This window comes from Cyprinodon variegatus, unplaced genomic scaffold (genome assembly GCF_000732505.1).
Source record: "Cyprinodon variegatus isolate N-32 unplaced genomic scaffold, C_variegatus-1.0 Scaffold158, whole genome shotgun sequence".
NCBI classification, from domain to species: Eukaryota; Metazoa; Chordata; class Actinopteri; order Cyprinodontiformes; family Cyprinodontidae; genus Cyprinodon; species Cyprinodon variegatus.
Genome location: NW_015150611.1, coordinates 1,179,998 through 1,198,393, shown reverse-complemented (window position 1 = coordinate 1,198,393; position 18,396 = coordinate 1,179,998). Strand labels below are relative to the sequence as shown.

The 18,396-nt window shown below is 36.0% G+C and overlaps 2 protein-coding genes across 3 annotated transcripts in view; one reads left to right on the top strand and one right to left on the bottom strand.

Annotated features, from left to right (window-relative positions):
* The window catches only part of cacna1d (calcium channel, voltage-dependent, L type, alpha 1D subunit), a 102,856-nt gene that overhangs the window by 82,635 nt on the left and 1,825 nt on the right, over window positions 1-18,396 (bottom strand). Inside the window, exons 1-3 of one of the 2 annotated variants that reach the window (XM_015377772.1) lie at window positions 14,475-14,609; window positions 10,633-11,101; window positions 9,516-9,621 (exon numbers count right to left, since the gene is read on the bottom strand). In XM_015377772.1, coding sequence (XP_015233258.1) covers window positions 9,516-9,621; window positions 10,633-11,101; window positions 14,475-14,508 — 609 coding nt within the window. In that variant the 5' untranslated portion in view covers window positions 14,509-14,609. Of the gene's footprint in view, window positions 1-9,515; window positions 9,622-10,632; window positions 11,102-14,474; window positions 14,610-18,396 lie in introns of those variants that run through there. The other variant, XM_015377771.1, reaches the window with a different exon arrangement.
* Window positions 16,614-18,396, top strand: part of dcp1a (decapping mRNA 1A) — an 11,552-nt gene continuing 9,769 nt past the window's right edge. Inside the window, exons 1-2 of the mRNA XM_015377773.1 lie at window positions 16,614-16,780; window positions 17,103-17,143. Of these exons, the coding sequence (XP_015233259.1) occupies window positions 16,649-16,780; window positions 17,103-17,143 (173 nt within the window). The 5' untranslated portion in view covers window positions 16,614-16,648. The remainder of the gene's footprint in view (window positions 16,781-17,102; window positions 17,144-18,396) is intronic.

The window sequence follows — 18,396 nt, the reverse complement described above, 5'->3', positions numbered from 1 at the left end:
ACTACAGTTTCCAAAAAGAAAAGTAAAAGTAATTGGCTTTACTAAATATTTTGTATTTTTTTTATTTAATTGAGAGTATATTCTTATTCATTTGTCATATATCTATTGCAGGATGTTAAAATGTTGAAGTTACTTATGCAGATTATTCAAAAATAACATAGAAAGGATAATTTTGTATTTAGCACCAACTGCTGACACCCATCCTTTGTTCTCATATTTATTCACAGCTTTATAACACTTTACAAAAATAATGTTGCACCCTGTCCTCTGTGTTTTTCTCTTTAATATATAATAAAGGCTTAAGCCATATCCACACCAGTCTTAAATTTTTTTTTTTATTTCTTGTATCATCTTGTATTCTGCTGTAACAAGAAACAAAACATGGCAGAGAGAAACTGGTGATCAGCTATGGGCTGCGTCAGCATGCAGTTTAAATTAAAGTGTGTCCCATCCAGTTTTTCTGCAGATTTTTTTGTGTTTCAAGTTATTTTCTGTTATAATCCATAACTGCTCAGACATGAACAGCAACATCAACACATACAGCTTCTGTCTCTCTCTCTCTGTCATACACATCACATCACATGTTCATAGAACTGTGCCGCTTTATGTTACTCTCATTTCCTCTCCTTTCTAAACCCTTAATCCCTGATGAAAAAACGAGTGATGCAACCAGACCTTTTGCCCTCAGATTCACAATAAAACAAACAAATGTTTTTTGGTTTTTTTTGCAAATGCACATCTGTGCATGAATGCCTTGTTTTGTTAAAGTAAAAACAGTCTAGCATGACGATGCAAAAAAGCAATGAAAGACAGAATACCTACACTTGATCCACAGCTGTGTGGGTGTTTTTTGGGGGGCGGTTCAGACAAGTAGGCGTTTTTTGGACACTAGCATAGGCTACTTTGCTTTGCTGAAACAGACCAGTCGCTCATTCTGTACACATATAAACACATGCTGTTTAACAATGATCAGCATATTCAACAGTTATTGGATCAATTCTTTCATATTTGTGAATCAAAGTACAAAAGTGAAAGAAAATGTTACTGTTGAACATCCAAAAATGATATAAGTGCACAACTAATTGGCAGCTATAACAGTGGGGATTTATACTTCCTAAATATGTTATATATTTATATGTCACAACTGTAAAGTGTTTTATAAGCAATTTTATATCATGTTAAAAAATATATTTATTATTATTGTGAAGAAAATATGTTTTTAATAATAGTCTGAAAATTGTAATGTGGATTTGTATTCTTCCTTGTTTACTCTGAATATATTAGTGAAACAATTCCATCTTTTTGTAATTTAATCTCAGTATAAATAGAATTGTTCTATGAAGGTCTCATAGGCTTATTGAAAAATATTAAAGAACAAACAGTCAGAAACAGACAGATCAGTGATACTAATCAAAGTATGTTTATACTAAACCAAAGAGGGAGATGAATTAAAACATATGGTCAGACGACAAGATCCCATAGCAGCACTTATTAACGTTCCTGAATATATGAGGTGTGAAAAAACAAAAGTTCAAAACAACAGGAAAACATTACGATTACTATTTCTTAATGTATTAATGGTTGCCTTCAGAAAAAAAATAAGCTACTAATGACTGAATCCCACTAAAGTATCTCTCAAAAAAGAAAAAACTCATTTGATAAATAATCTAATTAGCAGTTTTATTTGTTGTGAAGAACGATTGCTGTCAAGAGCATTTTTTAGTTTTTTTTTTTTTCAAGAGCTTTTTTGTAGTTGATTTTTTCATACTTTTTGTTAAATAAAATCTTAAAAGTATGTCAACAGCTTTATAGTCAGTGCACCAATCAGCCATAACATTTCTTTTACTGACTGGTGCTGTATGGAAGGTAAGTCAAAATTCTGATTTTATTACTGTAGATAAAATATATTTTTCTTTTAGTTCTGTGAAGTAAGAGATGAATCAAACACATGACAGAGGGAAAAATACCATATTGGTGAAATGATCTACTTTCACATCAATCCATCCTTCTTTCTATCCTCTCTTCCTCTCTGCCTCAGCAACCTCCCTCATTTAGGGACTACTAATCTACAGCCCATCTTAATCCCTCAAACTGCTCACACACGCACAGTTTCTCTGCCCTCCACACTCTCTCCCTCCCTCACGGTCAAATCCAACCGCTTAGATCAACTATGGACACAAATTTTCGTATTGAATAGCCTTCAGCCTCTCAACAGCTTACCAGAAGAACAATAACGTAGTACAACTCTACTTTAAAATGATCTTGAAAGCTGATAACTATAACCTGACATTATGGAAATAATTATACAAATTAAGAATACACTATGGTAACGGGGGGGGGGTAAAAAATAATAAACAACAGCTAAATTCACCACAATTTGTCACCGTTCCAGTAATAACCTGAAGTTAAAAATCCAACATGGCTGCAGCAGGCATAAGACTAATGTTAAAAGTTGCATGAAAGTGCTTCTTTATAATCATGAGGTGTATATTTATTTATACTGATGATCCACAAAATTGTATACAGTCCCTATTTGCATTTATGTTTGTCTTTGAATGCATAAGTTGGAAAAAGAAAAATATGCTTTCTGAGCTTGTATCACTAGTACTTATCTTGGTCACTAACAATATATCAAATACCTCTCTCTGTTTTTTCAATTTAAAACTTGAAAGTGCTCAACTTCCGCCTTCAGAAACAAATTATTATAATCACAAAGTGCTGAATTACTCAGCTCATTGCTTTAACCTCTTACAAAACATATATTTTTTTAGTATTTTTATTGTTGTAAAAATCCATTGTGTTTGATATTTAAGTGCTTCAAATAGGATCATTTGCACTCCTTGAGTGTGCATTAACTGACTTGGTTGACATCTACCATCTCAACAGATCAGTGACTTGCAACAGTAGACTATAATTGATTCTAAGATCCAGTATAAACTGAGCAATTTTAGAAACCAAATCAAAAATCCAATGAGGATGTATTTTAGTTGCAGTGGCTGGGCCTCTATTTGTACATGTAGTCTCTCGCCACAAAGGAGGAGATGATGAAATCCCACCTACATCCTCTATAAATGAGATGAAGCACCAGTAGTAAAAATACTACTCAGCACTGAAAGAGAAAACCCATGTTTCTACAACTAGAAAGGAGTCACATATTTTGGGTCAATCATAGCCCTTTCACTGTTTTTTTTTCCCCATCAAGACTCAAATATAATACTGTCTATTTGATCGGCCACTAAAAAAGGAAAAAAAGCACCAAACCAGCCCATGAAAGTACACACCTGGTAGGCATCAGAATATTCACAGCCATTGCCTGGACGCCGTGTCTTTTCCTTCTGTTATGCTGTTGACGCGCACATTTCACACCGAAACATGTTTATCTCTGGGACTCTTTTAAGACACCAATAAAAGAAATTCTAAAATATGCCTAAAAAACTTAACATGAGTGAATGTTCATAGATCAGAGAATGCAAAAAAAAATAAAATAAAATTCTAAAACAAACAAGTCTAAGCTTTGGTGGAGGGTTATTTCAGAGCACATTGCAAACATCTTGGTGCAACCAATCAAGATGCAAAATCTAAGAGACAGATGGAACCCTGAGTTAAAAAAAAAACCTTTCCTTTTAAATGTTACATTGCAAAAAATAAAGTGATAGAGTATAGTATCAGAAACTATATCACAATAACAAAATGTTTTACTTTTTCCTGTTAACTAGCACAGCAAAAATAATAATAGTAATAGTAACAATCTTGTTAGAGTGTGCACTACCATCCCATTGGTGCTATATTCTGTATTATTGCTTTGGCCTCCAAGCAGAATAAACCAATTAAGAATGTGCCTCGTATGTTTAATTAGACAAAGCACATATTCTTAAAAGCTCTTTTTTCCCTCAGTCACACATACTGTACATTTTGTAGTGAATGATGAGTCGACTTAGACGGTGTAAATAATCCCCATCTGTTGATAGGCCATGAAGCTGTGTCCGTCTCACTGGTTTATACACACACTATTCCCTGTGAGCCAAAGAAGGTCGCTTGCCAGATGAAGTGCAAAGAAAGCAAATTTTCACTGAGTATGAAAAGACCTTTGAGGTTAATGTGAACGCTTGTATAACTAAGCTAACTTAAAATCGATCTTTCAAAAGTCTGATGTGAAATATTGTTGTATCTAGGAAATAAACAACCCTGAAGCCTTTATTTTACTGCTAATGTGTCCTACTCCTGGCTGACATGTTTTAATTTAAAATACAATGTAAAATAAGTCAGAAATGTGTTCATATCAAGAAAAATATAGAATATTTATTGATTACATAAAATATATAAAACGTGTCCTTTTCATTTTTGAGTGTTTTGTGTCCAGACATTAAAATGCAAATGAGCTTCAAAGGAGACAGAAAAGTAAAGCTGTTACAAATGGATTAAATGGACATTTTCTGGTGTTTTTTCCCCCAAAGTAGTCCTATTATTTGGGCAGAAAAAAAAAAAACATTGGAGGTATACGATGCATGTCGAAACATGCATGGTAAACTTAATCACATCACAGAACATAGATCTTTAATTATATTTAGTATGATCTTTAATCTGCGATGGACTGGCGACCTGTCCAGGGTGAACCCCGCCTCTCGCCCATCAAGTTATGCACCGTAATTTCGTACGTTTTGGACGTTTTTTTCGTCATATGCGCATGCGCATCTGTCGCACCATTCACAAATATAGAATATAAATTAGAATTAGCCCTAACCCTGACCCTAACCCTAACCCAAAGATATAAAACAGCAAGCAACGTAGTTAGAGACATGAATAAGTGATGATTGCACTGTTTTTCTCATTTTTACATCCGTCCGCGGATCTGCTTTTTTTTTCTGTCTGCCAGCGCATACGCACTGATGTGGTTTTTTGAGGAAAAATGTCCGAAAGGTACGAAATAGTGTGCAAAACGTTTCGTACGATTTCATACGCACTGATAATGAGAATATGTTGCGCCCATTGACTGCTGGAGATAGGTACCAGCACCCCTCGTGACCCCACTCGGGACAAGCGTGTCAGATAATGGATGGGTGGATGGATGGATGATCTTTAATAATTAACTGCTTCTAAAAAAAAAAGAACTTATGATTGAAACCAAATAATCTGTGTTTTCACAGAATAGCTTGATGCCACAGTTCCTATAATTTAAATAAAACCTAATAACTACATGAAAATGTGTGAGAAAACTCAGTATTTCAGTAGCAGCTTTTCAGGACAAGAGCTTCATGTTTCTCTATGAGCCTCAACCTAATGTTAACTTTAGCTAATGTAGCTAATAAGCCAATGGAGAACTTTTGGGGGGTCAAAATATTAGTGATGTTGCTACAGTGGGAAACTCTTGTCTTTAACAAAGTTGCATGCAGATGGAAGACAGAATGCAGCTTTACAACAAATATAAAAAAACAGCAATTCCGTGTGTTGAGTAGATTATTTAGTACTCACTGGTATCATTATATATTTTATTGATTGTCTCTGAAAGGGTGGTTTCAACTCTGTGCATTAGTTAACAACTGGAATCAAAATATTTAAAACTTAAAAAGAAAAAAACATGGAAAACATATTTTCCATACAAATGTTTTTTATTAATTCATGTATTAAATGGGAGACAGAGGTAGATATCAGAGTAACCATAGTTTTATCTGGTACTGTTAAAGATTGATTATTTCAGAGTTGACCCTCCTGCCAGTTGTTAAAGTGCACCGCCACAAGCTTGTATTGTTAATAATAGCACAATAATAAGCATTTCGGAACTACTTGACTAGTTTAGGATGTTATGCCAGCCCTTGAAAATGTTTATGTAGTAAATATTCACTGTAAAAACTTCATTAGAAAAACAAAATGTGCCATAATCAAGACAGTAAGCTGACAATTTCTCTAATCTGTTGGTTACGTTCAATTTTGATTGGAAAATACTAGAAAAAAAATAATAGCAGGAAGTTTCTTTTTACTTGAGAAGATGAACTCACCTTAGCAGATTTACATTCTAAAATAATTATATCCTGACCAAATTTATTGTTTCTCTCAGAAATGGGCATCTCTTAAAAAGATAATAAAACAATGTCAAAGAACTACTGATTTTCAAAGATAAAACTTGATGTTTTCATATATTTTAAATAAACTATCAAAAATTAACTTTCAGCTGAAAAGAAATGACGTTTGATGATGAGCTCCAAGTCTTTAAAGTTGGAAGCCACCACAGTTCCATGCGATTCAACACAATGAGCCATTAATTCCAGTCAAAAGAAACATATTAGTAAAATGTTAAACAATTCTTAAAGCTTAATGACAGAGGTTAAGAATAATTATGGGCTTTAACTATTTATACACATCAAGTTCTGATGGCAATGAGAAATTATTAGCTAACAAAGAGATGCAGGAGATTTAAAATGCATTATGGTGGCATTCAGATCAAACCATTTACTTACACACAACCCTTAGCAGATGTAAATATCATTACATATTGTGGGGCTGTCGTTCACTCTAGCTCTACTTTTTGACTCTATCAAATCCAAAGGAAGAGGCAGCATCAGTCCAACCTAGAATGCTCTGCTCACTTCATTCAACTCTGATAGTCTGCAGCTCTCTGCATGTGTCTACATGTCACATGCTACGACGACATCTACGTCCATCAAAATAGACCCAAATGTAGTTCTTTACTGGGGTTTGTAAAGAAAACCATAGCCTTTATTTAGCAAAGGTATTATCCCTCTAACTAACACATTTAATCACTCTTTAAGATGAGGGTTTTGGTCCAAATTGAAACTTTGTGAGTCAAAGCAGGGAGAGCACATGGATAAATAATAACAGGGCTTGATCCAATTTTAATGACCCAGTTTCACCGAGCTGGTTCAGGCACCCATGTCAGTGACAGTCATTACAAAGACACTAATCCAAACAGAGCCTGTTAATGTTATTAGTACCACCAGTGCCTTTTGCTACTATTACAAACCAGCAGGTCTACCTTGAAATTTGCTTGAAGTTAGATTTATTGTTTGGGACAAGAAATATAACAAGGAAAAGTACAGTAGGTTCTTGGGTCTGCTTCAGAGCTCTATGTTAAAAATAAAATATAAAACAACTAAATATACATTCACTGTACCAGTGAAGTAAAATTTCCAACTTTTATGCAATTTTATCATAAAACAGATCAGATCTGAGAGATTATTCATTCTTATGGTTATAAAATCTATTTATTTGTATTTTCAAGTTTAATAATTGCAATGTGGGAAATAAAGAACATAAACATTTCTTTTCATCTCTAATTTCCTCTCAGTCATAACATATGACACATAACCCACATAGTATTTGTGCAATGCATGCAGACACACACCAGTGCGAGTCTGTCAAAGAAGCCATGAAAACCAACACATTCATCAGCTTATTTCTAGGAAAAAAAACTAGAACAAGGTTCACGCATCAATCCAATCACTTTCATTCACAAGCCGACAGCCAGTGTATGGATTCTGCCTAAGGACACAAGGTGGCACAGAAAACAAGCAGGCTTTTGCATGAACATTTCAAATTAAACTTGAGCTGAGTCTTCTTTTCCAAAAACACACAGGCACATAAATTATAACAGCATAGAAACTGTCCCAAGTGATTCATTATTCACCTTAAGCTATTCAAAGCTATTTATACTCAAATGATAAATATCACTTACCAGAAAAATATAAACAACTTTAATTGTAAATAAACCAATTTTGCTTGAACATAAAAAGTTAAAGGTATACACTGCTCAAAATGTACAGCAAACACCGAAACAACAAAATGATGTTTTTCCAAACTACAGTTAGGAAGCAATGCTGATTGAGAATTAACTTAACCTGCTTTTGTGCAAAACGAAAAACAGCAGGTAGAAATACAAAAGGGCATTCAGAAAGAAACCCCTACAAAGGAGATGTTCTGCTCTCGATGAACTTAGACCATCTCTCTGTTCTCATCCTTTCTGACTGATGTTTTGGTCACCTAAGTCTAAATCTTATTGGAGTCTAAAATCCACTCAGGTATTGCAGCTATTCCAAAATGAAACATCAGTGGGAGCTGTGGCAAGATGTTTTGCTGTGTCTGTTAGCAAGTGTCCAAAGCATTGAGGAAACCAGATGACGCACCAGTTTCATTCAGAGAGATGGATAGTATCGTGGAAGGGCAACAGCCAAGCAGCAGGAATGCTACTTCCACCAATGTGCAAGAGAGAACAGGAGAAGCACTGCCAGAGCCCTGCAACATAACTTCAAGCCGCCCAGTAATCTGCATGATTCTGCTTAAATTGTCCTGAAGGTGGTATGAGGCCTGTCGTCCACAGTGCAGGCTCATTTGCATTTGCCAGAGAACACCAAGACTGTCAGATTTGCCACTGGCATTCTGCTCTCTCTCCATAGATGAGAGCAGAATCCCACTGAGCAAATGTGACAAACGTGACAATCTGGAGACGCCATCGAAAAAAAATAATCCTCTCTGCAACATCCTTCAGTGTGAGCGGTTTGGCATTTCGTCAGAAAGGTCTAGCAAGAGGTACTCTGACTCCCATCAGGTAATTGGATGACATCCACAGACCTGTTGTGAGAACAGATCTTAGTGGAGAAGACCCTGGGTTCCTTCTAATGACAATGCTAGGCTTCATTTGTAAGCAGTTCCTGCATGATGAGGGAATTGATGCTCTAGACTTGCCAGCCCGTTCCAGAGACCCTAATCAAATCAAGCACATCTGGGACACAGTGTCACATTCCATCGACCAACACTACGTTTCAACATAAACTGTCCAGTAGCTGACTGATGCTTTAATCCAGGTCTAGGTGGAGCTCCCTCAGGTTTCTCACCAGAAGCTTACTTATGTAGGGAGGTCATACAGGAACACGGCGGCCACACAACTCAGTCTGATTTTGACTTGTCTAATTTCTACTGTATTTAGACGAGCATATAAAGTGATTTTCACATTTTATAACATATGATTCCAAATGTTCCCAGTGCATTCCAATATTTATTAAAAACAGATTTTTAAGTAGAACATCTCATTAATTGTTATCTAGGGTGTGGTTTTCAAATTTCCTTTACTTTTTGAGCTTTTAGGTAATTCAGTTAAAATATTAGGAATGTCTCTGCAACTTTTTTATTTCCAAAACAATACTGATATTGCATCTTTGCATATTGATCGATGTTTCTATCAGTTTACTTAAATTGTAGATTTTAAATGTAGTCTGATATATTCCAATACCTTTTTTTTTTTTTTTTTTTGGCTGAGATCAGAAATATTTTTGATATCCATATCAGATCAGGACATTCCTATGAAAAATACCTGAAGACAATTTAATGGTGTGTGCAACTTGGATACCACACAATAGGTAGGTACATGATGCATTTGCTCTAATACTTATAAACGAAAAATGCAAAAATAAACAAATATACCAGCATATGCAAAAACATTACTGAATTTGTTTGCTTCAATGCATAACTTAAACAGCTTCATACATGTAGCTTAAATTTCTACTCACCAGTTCTTGGTTGGTAGAATTGGAGTCGTCTCCAGGAAAAGGGATGTAGATGGCTAAGGCCACACAGTTGGCAAAAATTGACAGGAGTATAAAGATATCAAATGGTCTGAAAAGGGAGCATTAAGGAAAGCAATACTCACATTCAGTGCTGCATTAAATTGTATCTAAAGACAATTTATAAAAAAACATTTTTAATTGTAAATCCTATGAATGCAATTATCCCTTGAAGGTTTTCTGCCTCAGCATATTCCATTTGGGGTAAAAGACTACAACAAAGTACTTAATAACTTTGATGGAAAGTGATGCATGTTTAAACCAGTTTCACATGTTTATATTATTCATATTTAGCCTCCCAGACAAAATACTTTGCAGAAGCACCACCCTTAGCATTATGCAATAAGCTAAACCGTTCGAACAAAGCTCTGGGTTAATGTTTAGCATCACTGTTGTGCTAGAAGATGAAATGCCACCCAGTCCTGTAGTAAGTCTTTTGCAGCATCTAATAGGTTTTGTGCCAGGATTACCCTCTACTGCATCTGTCTCATTAGCTTAGATCAGTTTCCCTCTCTTCTGAAGAAAAGCATCCCCACAGGTTGGTGCTGCCACCACCGTGTTTCAGACCCGAGATTTAGCACATACAATCTAAATGAAATTAGTTAAAGTTTATAATAGTAACAAAACAGAAAAAGTCCAACAGGGTGTAAATACTTTAGCAACATAGCGGCAACATCATCAGACAAGTCATGTTAATGCAGTTGTAGTTTTAGTGCTGTGGACCTACAGTATCAGTTCCATCATGTTTGTCAATGTCCCTTTTAATTTAAACATGACTTGAAATTCTGCTGACTAACTAGCTTGTTTGTGGATTTCTTTTTGATCTGTACCTCATTATCTTTAGATGGCTTTTTGCAGTTTTAAATTTATGTTAGTATTAACATTTTGTCAGTCATCTCCCGGAAGGGGACCCACTTAATCAGTGGATGGTTTTACTGGAGCATCAGTTACTGCAAACAAAGCAAATCTTGATGTCTACATTTTCTGATAAAAAATTAGTCATATCTTTATCATTTCTGAAGGTTGTTCTTTAAGATGACCCCTGATTCCTGAAAAAAGATACTTCCATTCCACCAGGCTGATGCAGGCCCTGCGGATCGGGTTGTTGAGGGTGAGGCAGAACAGAGCTCTGGGTGGCCGACTGTTGGTTGATCCTCCTTGCTTTTTACTTTTGGCATACTGCTGTCTCTTCCTCTGTGCGAGCGAACCAACAGGGGCTGGTCCAGAAGTGCAAACTGAGGGACGTGAGTCCTTTTCAGGCATCTCAACATCATCTTGTGCTTGTCGTGCAGCACTGATGGCAGCATGCCATGCAAGGACCGGACTGACGCCAGAACCAGGGCCACCTGGGTCCTGAGTAGTCCCACTGGCCCCAAGGAGCCCACAAGCAGAGCCAACAGGCTTGCCAGTACTGACGGGAGCCTGGACGGGCTCTGGTGAAGGGAGCTGGTGGAGGCTGGTATGGCTTTCAGACCAGATTGCTGGGGTTTCACTAGAGAGGGTGGTCTTTCTGTTGCTGGCATATTGTGCCCCTGGAGAGACAGATTAATAAAAAAAATTATTGAAAAAAAATCCGGAAAATGCAATACATTTATTAATGCATTTTACTAGAAGAAGCAATTAATTTGCCATGATATATTTAATATTGCAATAATGGGAAGACTTCAAATATTGTGTTCCACTGAATTCTAAGCATTTCTCAATTTTAGAGCCTAATGCCTAATATAAATAAAACAAACGCTCAGAAGTCTGTAAGAAATTAACAATGGCTGATCTTTTTGGTCATAAAGAACAGAATAATATTTGAAGGAGGCTATTATAAGCAACTTAGGCAATTAGGATTAAGAACAACACACCAATGGTCAAGCACGGCGGTGGTGGCATCATGCCCTGGTCAGTGTCCCTGCCAGCTATTGTACTGCTCAAAGTGGAGGGAAATGAGGAGAGAAAACTGCCTTATATAAATTGCCTGATAAAAAACCATGGGGCAAACATTAGGCCCATGTAATTACCTTTCACCAACTGTACTAACAATTTGTAAGATTTCCTTCAGGGTGTGAATGGCTACACAAAGCAAGTAGTCTCAATGTAACGTCCTTTATGAATACTACACTAAATATCAGTGAGGGTGATTGTATATTAAACTTTGAATAGATAATAAAATAAATCCATCATAAATTAAAACAATTTGTTCTAATAGAAAGGGAATTGCTGGAGTAACTCACTGAGAGTCTCTGAATAAGTATCACAATCTACAATAAAAATTTTGAGTCTCTCATTTTGCTGGGTTAATATAAAAAAGGAACAAAGTTAAACCAGAAACATTTGTATAACAGTGATTATTCTGTTATTCTTTCCACAACTAAGACAAGAGCAAAACCAATGTTGGAGGCTGTGACGTTCTTGACACAGAGCCCTCACTTTGTTCAGCTTAAGAGATTATCTTATCTAGTAGTTCATGTTTAAGAGAAGTGCAAGAATTTCACTTTAAAGTCATTAAAACCATTTGTCGACAGTGCAATGTGACTTTTATTTTGTAACCATTCTACCTTGCACTACCCTTCGCTGTAACCAAAATCCACCAAGAAGCAGCCCAGAAATAAGTTGGCAGAAAAGAGGATAAATTGTTCAAAAAGATTATAGAAGAGTAAGACATGTGGGACAGTGTGCATAACTGAGGGAGGTAGTTATTTAAATCAATGCAAACAACGGGGGAAAGACCCAGTGCCCTTGACAGTTTGGTCGACTCCACCACAGAATCACATGCAGTGATATTGTTCAATTCCTGTTTATGGATGAATTTTATTTATACTTTCATCTGGTGATCTGACCAATGCAGCAGGTAGAGATGGCATTTTACGCAAAAACAAATCACAGACATGAATAAAGGTGCAAATTGTTTGAACGTGTTAGGTTAAACCTGTTATCTGTAGATAGCTGCCTGTTACTGGTATCAATTTCTAACAAGGTTTGAAAACAAAAAACTTCGATCAGTTGCTGATCCAACATTGAAATACTTTGAAATAGGATTCCAAAGAAATGGGTAGTTTTTAAGGAAAATAATTTTGAGGCGTTTTCACCAAAAACATTTTTGAGCTTGTGGAATAATATGCAAAACCTTCCTGTTTGACCAAAGAATATTATTCCTGTAAACTTAGAAGGGTGCGAATCACTTTAGGGTGTCGTTAACAAAGCTTTAGCGATACTACAATCTACAAAATGTGAACTAACATTCTTATACAAATGGTCAAGCATGTATGGAATTACAGTCATATTAAATAAGAATTATGCATGCATAAACTTTTGTATGCACTAGAATAGAAACATTTGAGTAAAAACTCAAATTAATACAACCTTTTTCATAATCCAATCCAAGCGATATCTATTCAGTCACCAATATTCATTGAACAATTTCATTGAACAATTTCACATTCTACTATATATTCTTGGAGGTTAAAATCACATTACTTCAGTTTATTCAGTGCATTAATTTGAACATAAAGAGCTTTCTGGAAAACAAACTCAGATTTCCGATTTTCTGTGACACTTGTTTTGGAAGGGCCACACCGACATAATAATCTCAATGTGGGGAAACAATGAAACTCATAATGCAAAAAAACCAAAAAACATTTATTCATATAAACAGTAAATAATATGGGACCCAATATGGAACCCTGAGGATCTCCTTTATGGATAGTCAGGTAAATGTTAAATTTGGCTATGAGGCATTTGAACCCCTTTGCTGTGACACTCTTTTAAGTTTAGAAAGGAAAATAATTCTTTGGAATAAGGATGTTTTTTTTTAAACGGAAAAATTAGACTTTAATATGACTTTTAGATGTGAGATCTAAAAAAATAAATCTTTGATTGTTGGTTTGAACCACTTCTACGTTGTGACTCTCGTTTTAAACATCAGAACTAACTCAAATAGTTGATTAAGAATATCTTAGTTTATTTCAAAATGTATACAAACCCCCCTCACTACCACTTGATGATGGCATTATAACCAGTATAGCCAACCATGTTTTTTCTGAGCTCCAGCAGCCTTAACGCGCTTCCCAATAGAGCCCAACTGTAAAACAGAGCAAAACTGAAATAATTACACCTAAATGCAAATATATATGCTCAAAAATAGACTCTTATTATAAACGTCCTCTCATAAGGCTAAAACGACTCCGATATTAAATGTTTAATAGGAAATGGGGACAGAAATCAAACGAGCGCTCTCGCCCCCTCAGCGCTCCAACTCTCCTGCGCGCAGCGGCTTTTTTTCCTCCTCTTACCTTCAGACTGTTCATCCGCCTCTTGCATCCTCGAATCCACATCGAAAAGATCCGTTTCAAATCCAACTCATCGTTGGAAGGAACCCCCCTGAGTATGAGACTCTAACCTGAACTATAAAAGATTTTCTGAGCGCAGACCCTGAGAGGAGCGCCGAACATTTTTCGCCACACATCCGGGTGCCTGCTGCCTGGCTGCTCACTCACGGCGCATCCGAGAGGACTGACTGGCTGGCTGGTTGACTGGCTGGCAGCGGCCAGTCAATCCGCTGCCGTTTATTAGTCCCACTGATGGGGAAAGGGGCCCCGTGGAAAGTTGGAGCCACAGTGTGCGCAGAAAACACATGAGGGTGCAAAGCCTGACAGAAGAAGTCTCTTAATAAAAAATAGGAGATGTTTCCCTGCTTTTACAATTCTTTTAAAATATTATGACTTGGTTCTCCTATAAAGAAAATTATGCAAAAATAAAGTTTGGTCCTTGGCCCTCACACAGCGGGAAAAAGCATCGATGGCACTGGATGACTTTACCAATGTTGGTCATTTCCTAATCATCTTGATAATTTTTTTTAAATTATACTTTAATATATATATTATTAGCAAATAAACCCTTGATTGATAGACTTACCCCTCAGGGGTCTTCCCTTTATAATGAACGGCATTCTGTCACCTCGCTCTCCTCCCTGGCTTCATTGCGCCGTTTTCTGTTCTCACTCGACGGCGATGTAGAAGGAAATGAATTGTTCAGTGGCTCTGGTGGAAGGTTAGCAGTGATTGGATTACCTGTGCATGCACCGAGGATAAAACAGTTTCACCGCAGAGGCGTAATCCTGCGATTATAATCCCTGCTCCAATGTTCCCCAGAGCAGAGAGGCAGGTGCGCAGTTTGGCATTCAACAGGACCGAGTGGGCCTAACAGCTTCAAAGTAACATGACACCCAATGCTTGGTGATTTATACTTTTTTTTTTTTTTTTTTTGTCACTAAAAGTCCTATTTTATTTATCGATAGTCTGAGGTAGGCCTAGTTTATGAAAGACTGGATAGTGTAGATTGAGGTATGATAAAGATCTGCTTTTTCTTTTTAAATCAAAGGTGCTTTGAGTGGAAGTTCAACTTTCCTCTTGCATCCTTAACTGTATTTATTTAATTTGATAGATTTTAAGTATATAGGCTAACGTTAATGTTTTTGCATAAAGGTAATATAAAACCAGATTACAAGTAGAGATCCATCAATCCGATACTGAGATTTGGGCTCCATCCAATATCCAATGTTGGATACAGAGCAATATAGTTACAGCGATCTTGTGGATTCAGTTTTATGATTGCAATGCTGATTACATCATTGTACAGAGAACACACAGCAGGTAGTGATCATGTATATCTGTGTTAACTTTTCATTTTTTTACAATGTGTATGTAAACCATGATGCCTTTACTGACATTGTAAGGTATATGATATAGGATATCGGCCAATTTGTTCAGCGCATGTATCTGTATCGGATCTCTAATTAGACATGACAGCTCATATAGACAAATTCATATTATTTTGGAGTATCAATACTAATCAATAAAAACAAGCCTGTAAACTACTTTTAGTGGAAGTTCTTGTTAAAATGGCTTCGGTTTTGTGTTTATAAATTTTTATTTCACGTCATGTGCGCCATCCAATGCAGATCATTGGTGCCATCCACATCTAGTGAAAACTAGTGTAATAGGATGAGTCATATAAACGAACACTCATTGGTTAGCTAAAGGAAATCATCAGAAGCAAGCAGGTGTTCTTCAAACTGCAAACGTGAATTGCCTATGCCATGCTACAATGTTGGATTCAGAAAAAGATGTTGAAATGTCTGAAAGGTTGGACACAAAGGTCTTCAGTAGATGAAGACCAACAGGACCTCCCTCATCCATGTCCCTATCTCAAAGAATATTTTCAAAATAGTTGAAAAATTGAGCTTTCATTTCATATGGTGGTATCTGGCTGTTGTTGTTTTTTTAAGGTTACTTTATACTTCTATACTTTAGGTAGTTTTTGGAGCACATACTTTTTCACTTTTACTTGAGTAAAGAGAGGTCAAGTTGATACTTCAACTTTTGCCAGTGTTTTTAAACTGCAGTATCTATACTTCTACTTAAGTAACAAATGTGTGTACTTTTGACACCACTGGAAAGTTGTAGAAAGCCTTTGGAGAATATCTTAGAAAACAAAGAGACCCCACTACCCCACAGTTTGAGCCCCACTCCCACACTGTTCCCCTGGGCACCGCACAATGGCAGCCCACTGCTCCCCAAGGGGATGGGTTAAATGCGGAGAGTTCATTTTGTTGCTCTGTACTTGTGACAGTGTAAAGACAATAAAAGCTGTAAAGAAAGAAAGAAAAAAGAATAAGGCTCAGAATGAGCAGCACTCTGACATGATCTGCTGAGAGGACCACCATTCATTTCTAGTTGTTTTTTTTTTTTTTTTTTTTTTTTTTACACAAATACATGCCTGATATTTTTTAAACGAGGTGGAAAACAAGCATGTTTGTTTAATCACTCTGAAGATTTAAATAAAAATCATAATCTACCTGTTGTTTTAAATTTTTATTTTTTCCGGTGTGACATTTATGAACTGTAGAAACTTCAAACTTTTCATTCATCTGTGAATTTAAAAGCTGAAATGTTTTGGTTTTTTTTGCCACTGTATCCATCCACAGTGAGTGATTTTCCGGGATTTTTTTTTTTTTTTTTTTTTTTTTGAGCGCCATTATTTCCGGGTACGGCGGAAGCTACAAGTGTTTGCTGGAAATCCTTCCGAAGATGGAGACTTTAACCGCGGGACATATGATGAGCTTAGCTGCTCTACAGAGACAGGACCCTTACATTAACAAGCTGCTAGACGTTACCGGTCAGGTAGCTCTTTACAACTTTAACTCCAAAGTGAACGAATGGGTAAGTTTGGGAAAAATCGGCGAAGCTAGGTACATCTTTATGTAGCATAATAGCTAATCTATCTCGAAAAAACTAATACTCTTATTATAGAATCTGAAATAAATGTTATTATATTTAAAAGTTTAGCCTGGCAAATGCCGTGTTTGATTCAGTTTCTTATTCTCCTAATTTTCTTCACATTAAAAACAAATAATCACTGTGATGGAGTTAGCTGAGCCGAGTTAGCATTGGCTAACTTTAGCCGTTGTTCGTTTGTTTGTTTGTATTTTATTACTCGGTAGCTTCTGATTAGCTGCTGAACGTCTATTTTCTTTTTTTTAAGGAGAAAACTGAAATCGAGGGAACTTTGTTTGTTTATTCCAGGTAAGTGCACAAGACACGAGCGTTTAGTTGATTTGCAGAATCGCGAAGGTTGTTTACTGAGCAGCGTGACGTCGCTGTCATTTGACGTATTTATCGCACGTGCGCAGGCCGCACGCCTTGTAAACAACATGGACATGTGTTGTTGAGGCCCTATAGTTCACTGGAATCTTGGACTCTATTTCAACTTTCAGGCATTACATAACAGAAGAAAGGGAAAATTAAAGAATCTTCTTTAGCTTCTATTTTTTCTAAAAGCTAGCTTAATGAGTTTAAAAGCTCACATTTTTTCCCTAAACGGTAGCTACAGTGCTACCTCCCAGTTGAATATTTAAAATACTGCAAAAAAGCTTTGCACTGTAAACGCATACTATTTTTAAAACAACATATACTACAGTATATCTACTTGAAATTAAGGCTTCTGCTTTTCCTTAAATGTATATCTTATTAACCCCACAAAAAATAAACAAAATAGAATTTTTTTTCCACAACTGAAAATAAGATCACATTTATAAACAATAAATACGAAAGGTTTACACATTATAAACCAGATTCACTTTCATTACAAAACCAGTGTTTGTAATACAAGTCCCCGTTATTCATGCACATTATGGTAATGATTGTTTATTGTAGCCTAAGGAGGGTATTATGAAAGTGTTCTGGTGAACAATAATTAAGACATTTCAACTAAGGTATTTATCAAAACAGCTGTAATCAGAACTTTTGTCTGTACTACCTGGTGGCTTGGATGAAAAAGACAAAGCTAAATTTCTCCAGTATCCATACGGGCTACTATCTTTTTGGCATCCACCTTTGCATTTAATATGTAGCAGTAAGAGATGAACAGGGTTTTACTAAGGATTTTCTTTATATAATGTATCATTAGAAAACATATCATTATAACATTTTCCAATATTATCAGTTTTTGGTTATTTTGCAGCTCTTAATGCAGTGTGATTTTTAGATTCACTATTTATAAATAAATATTAGGGATGCAGGATATTGGGATTTTGGCCGATATGCCGATATTTTAAAACTCATTTAGCCGATGACCGATATCCATACCGATGTTAAAGCTGGACAAAAATAAGTAGTCATTGAAAATAGCAGTTTTGTTATCCATTTCTGACACTTTGAAAAATAATTTACTCAAATATATTTTCATATGCTGATATCTAATTGATTTTTAAAAACGCAGTATCGATCTATTTTACTTTCAAAATCTCGTGAAATTTCATTGTTCTGTTACAAACTCT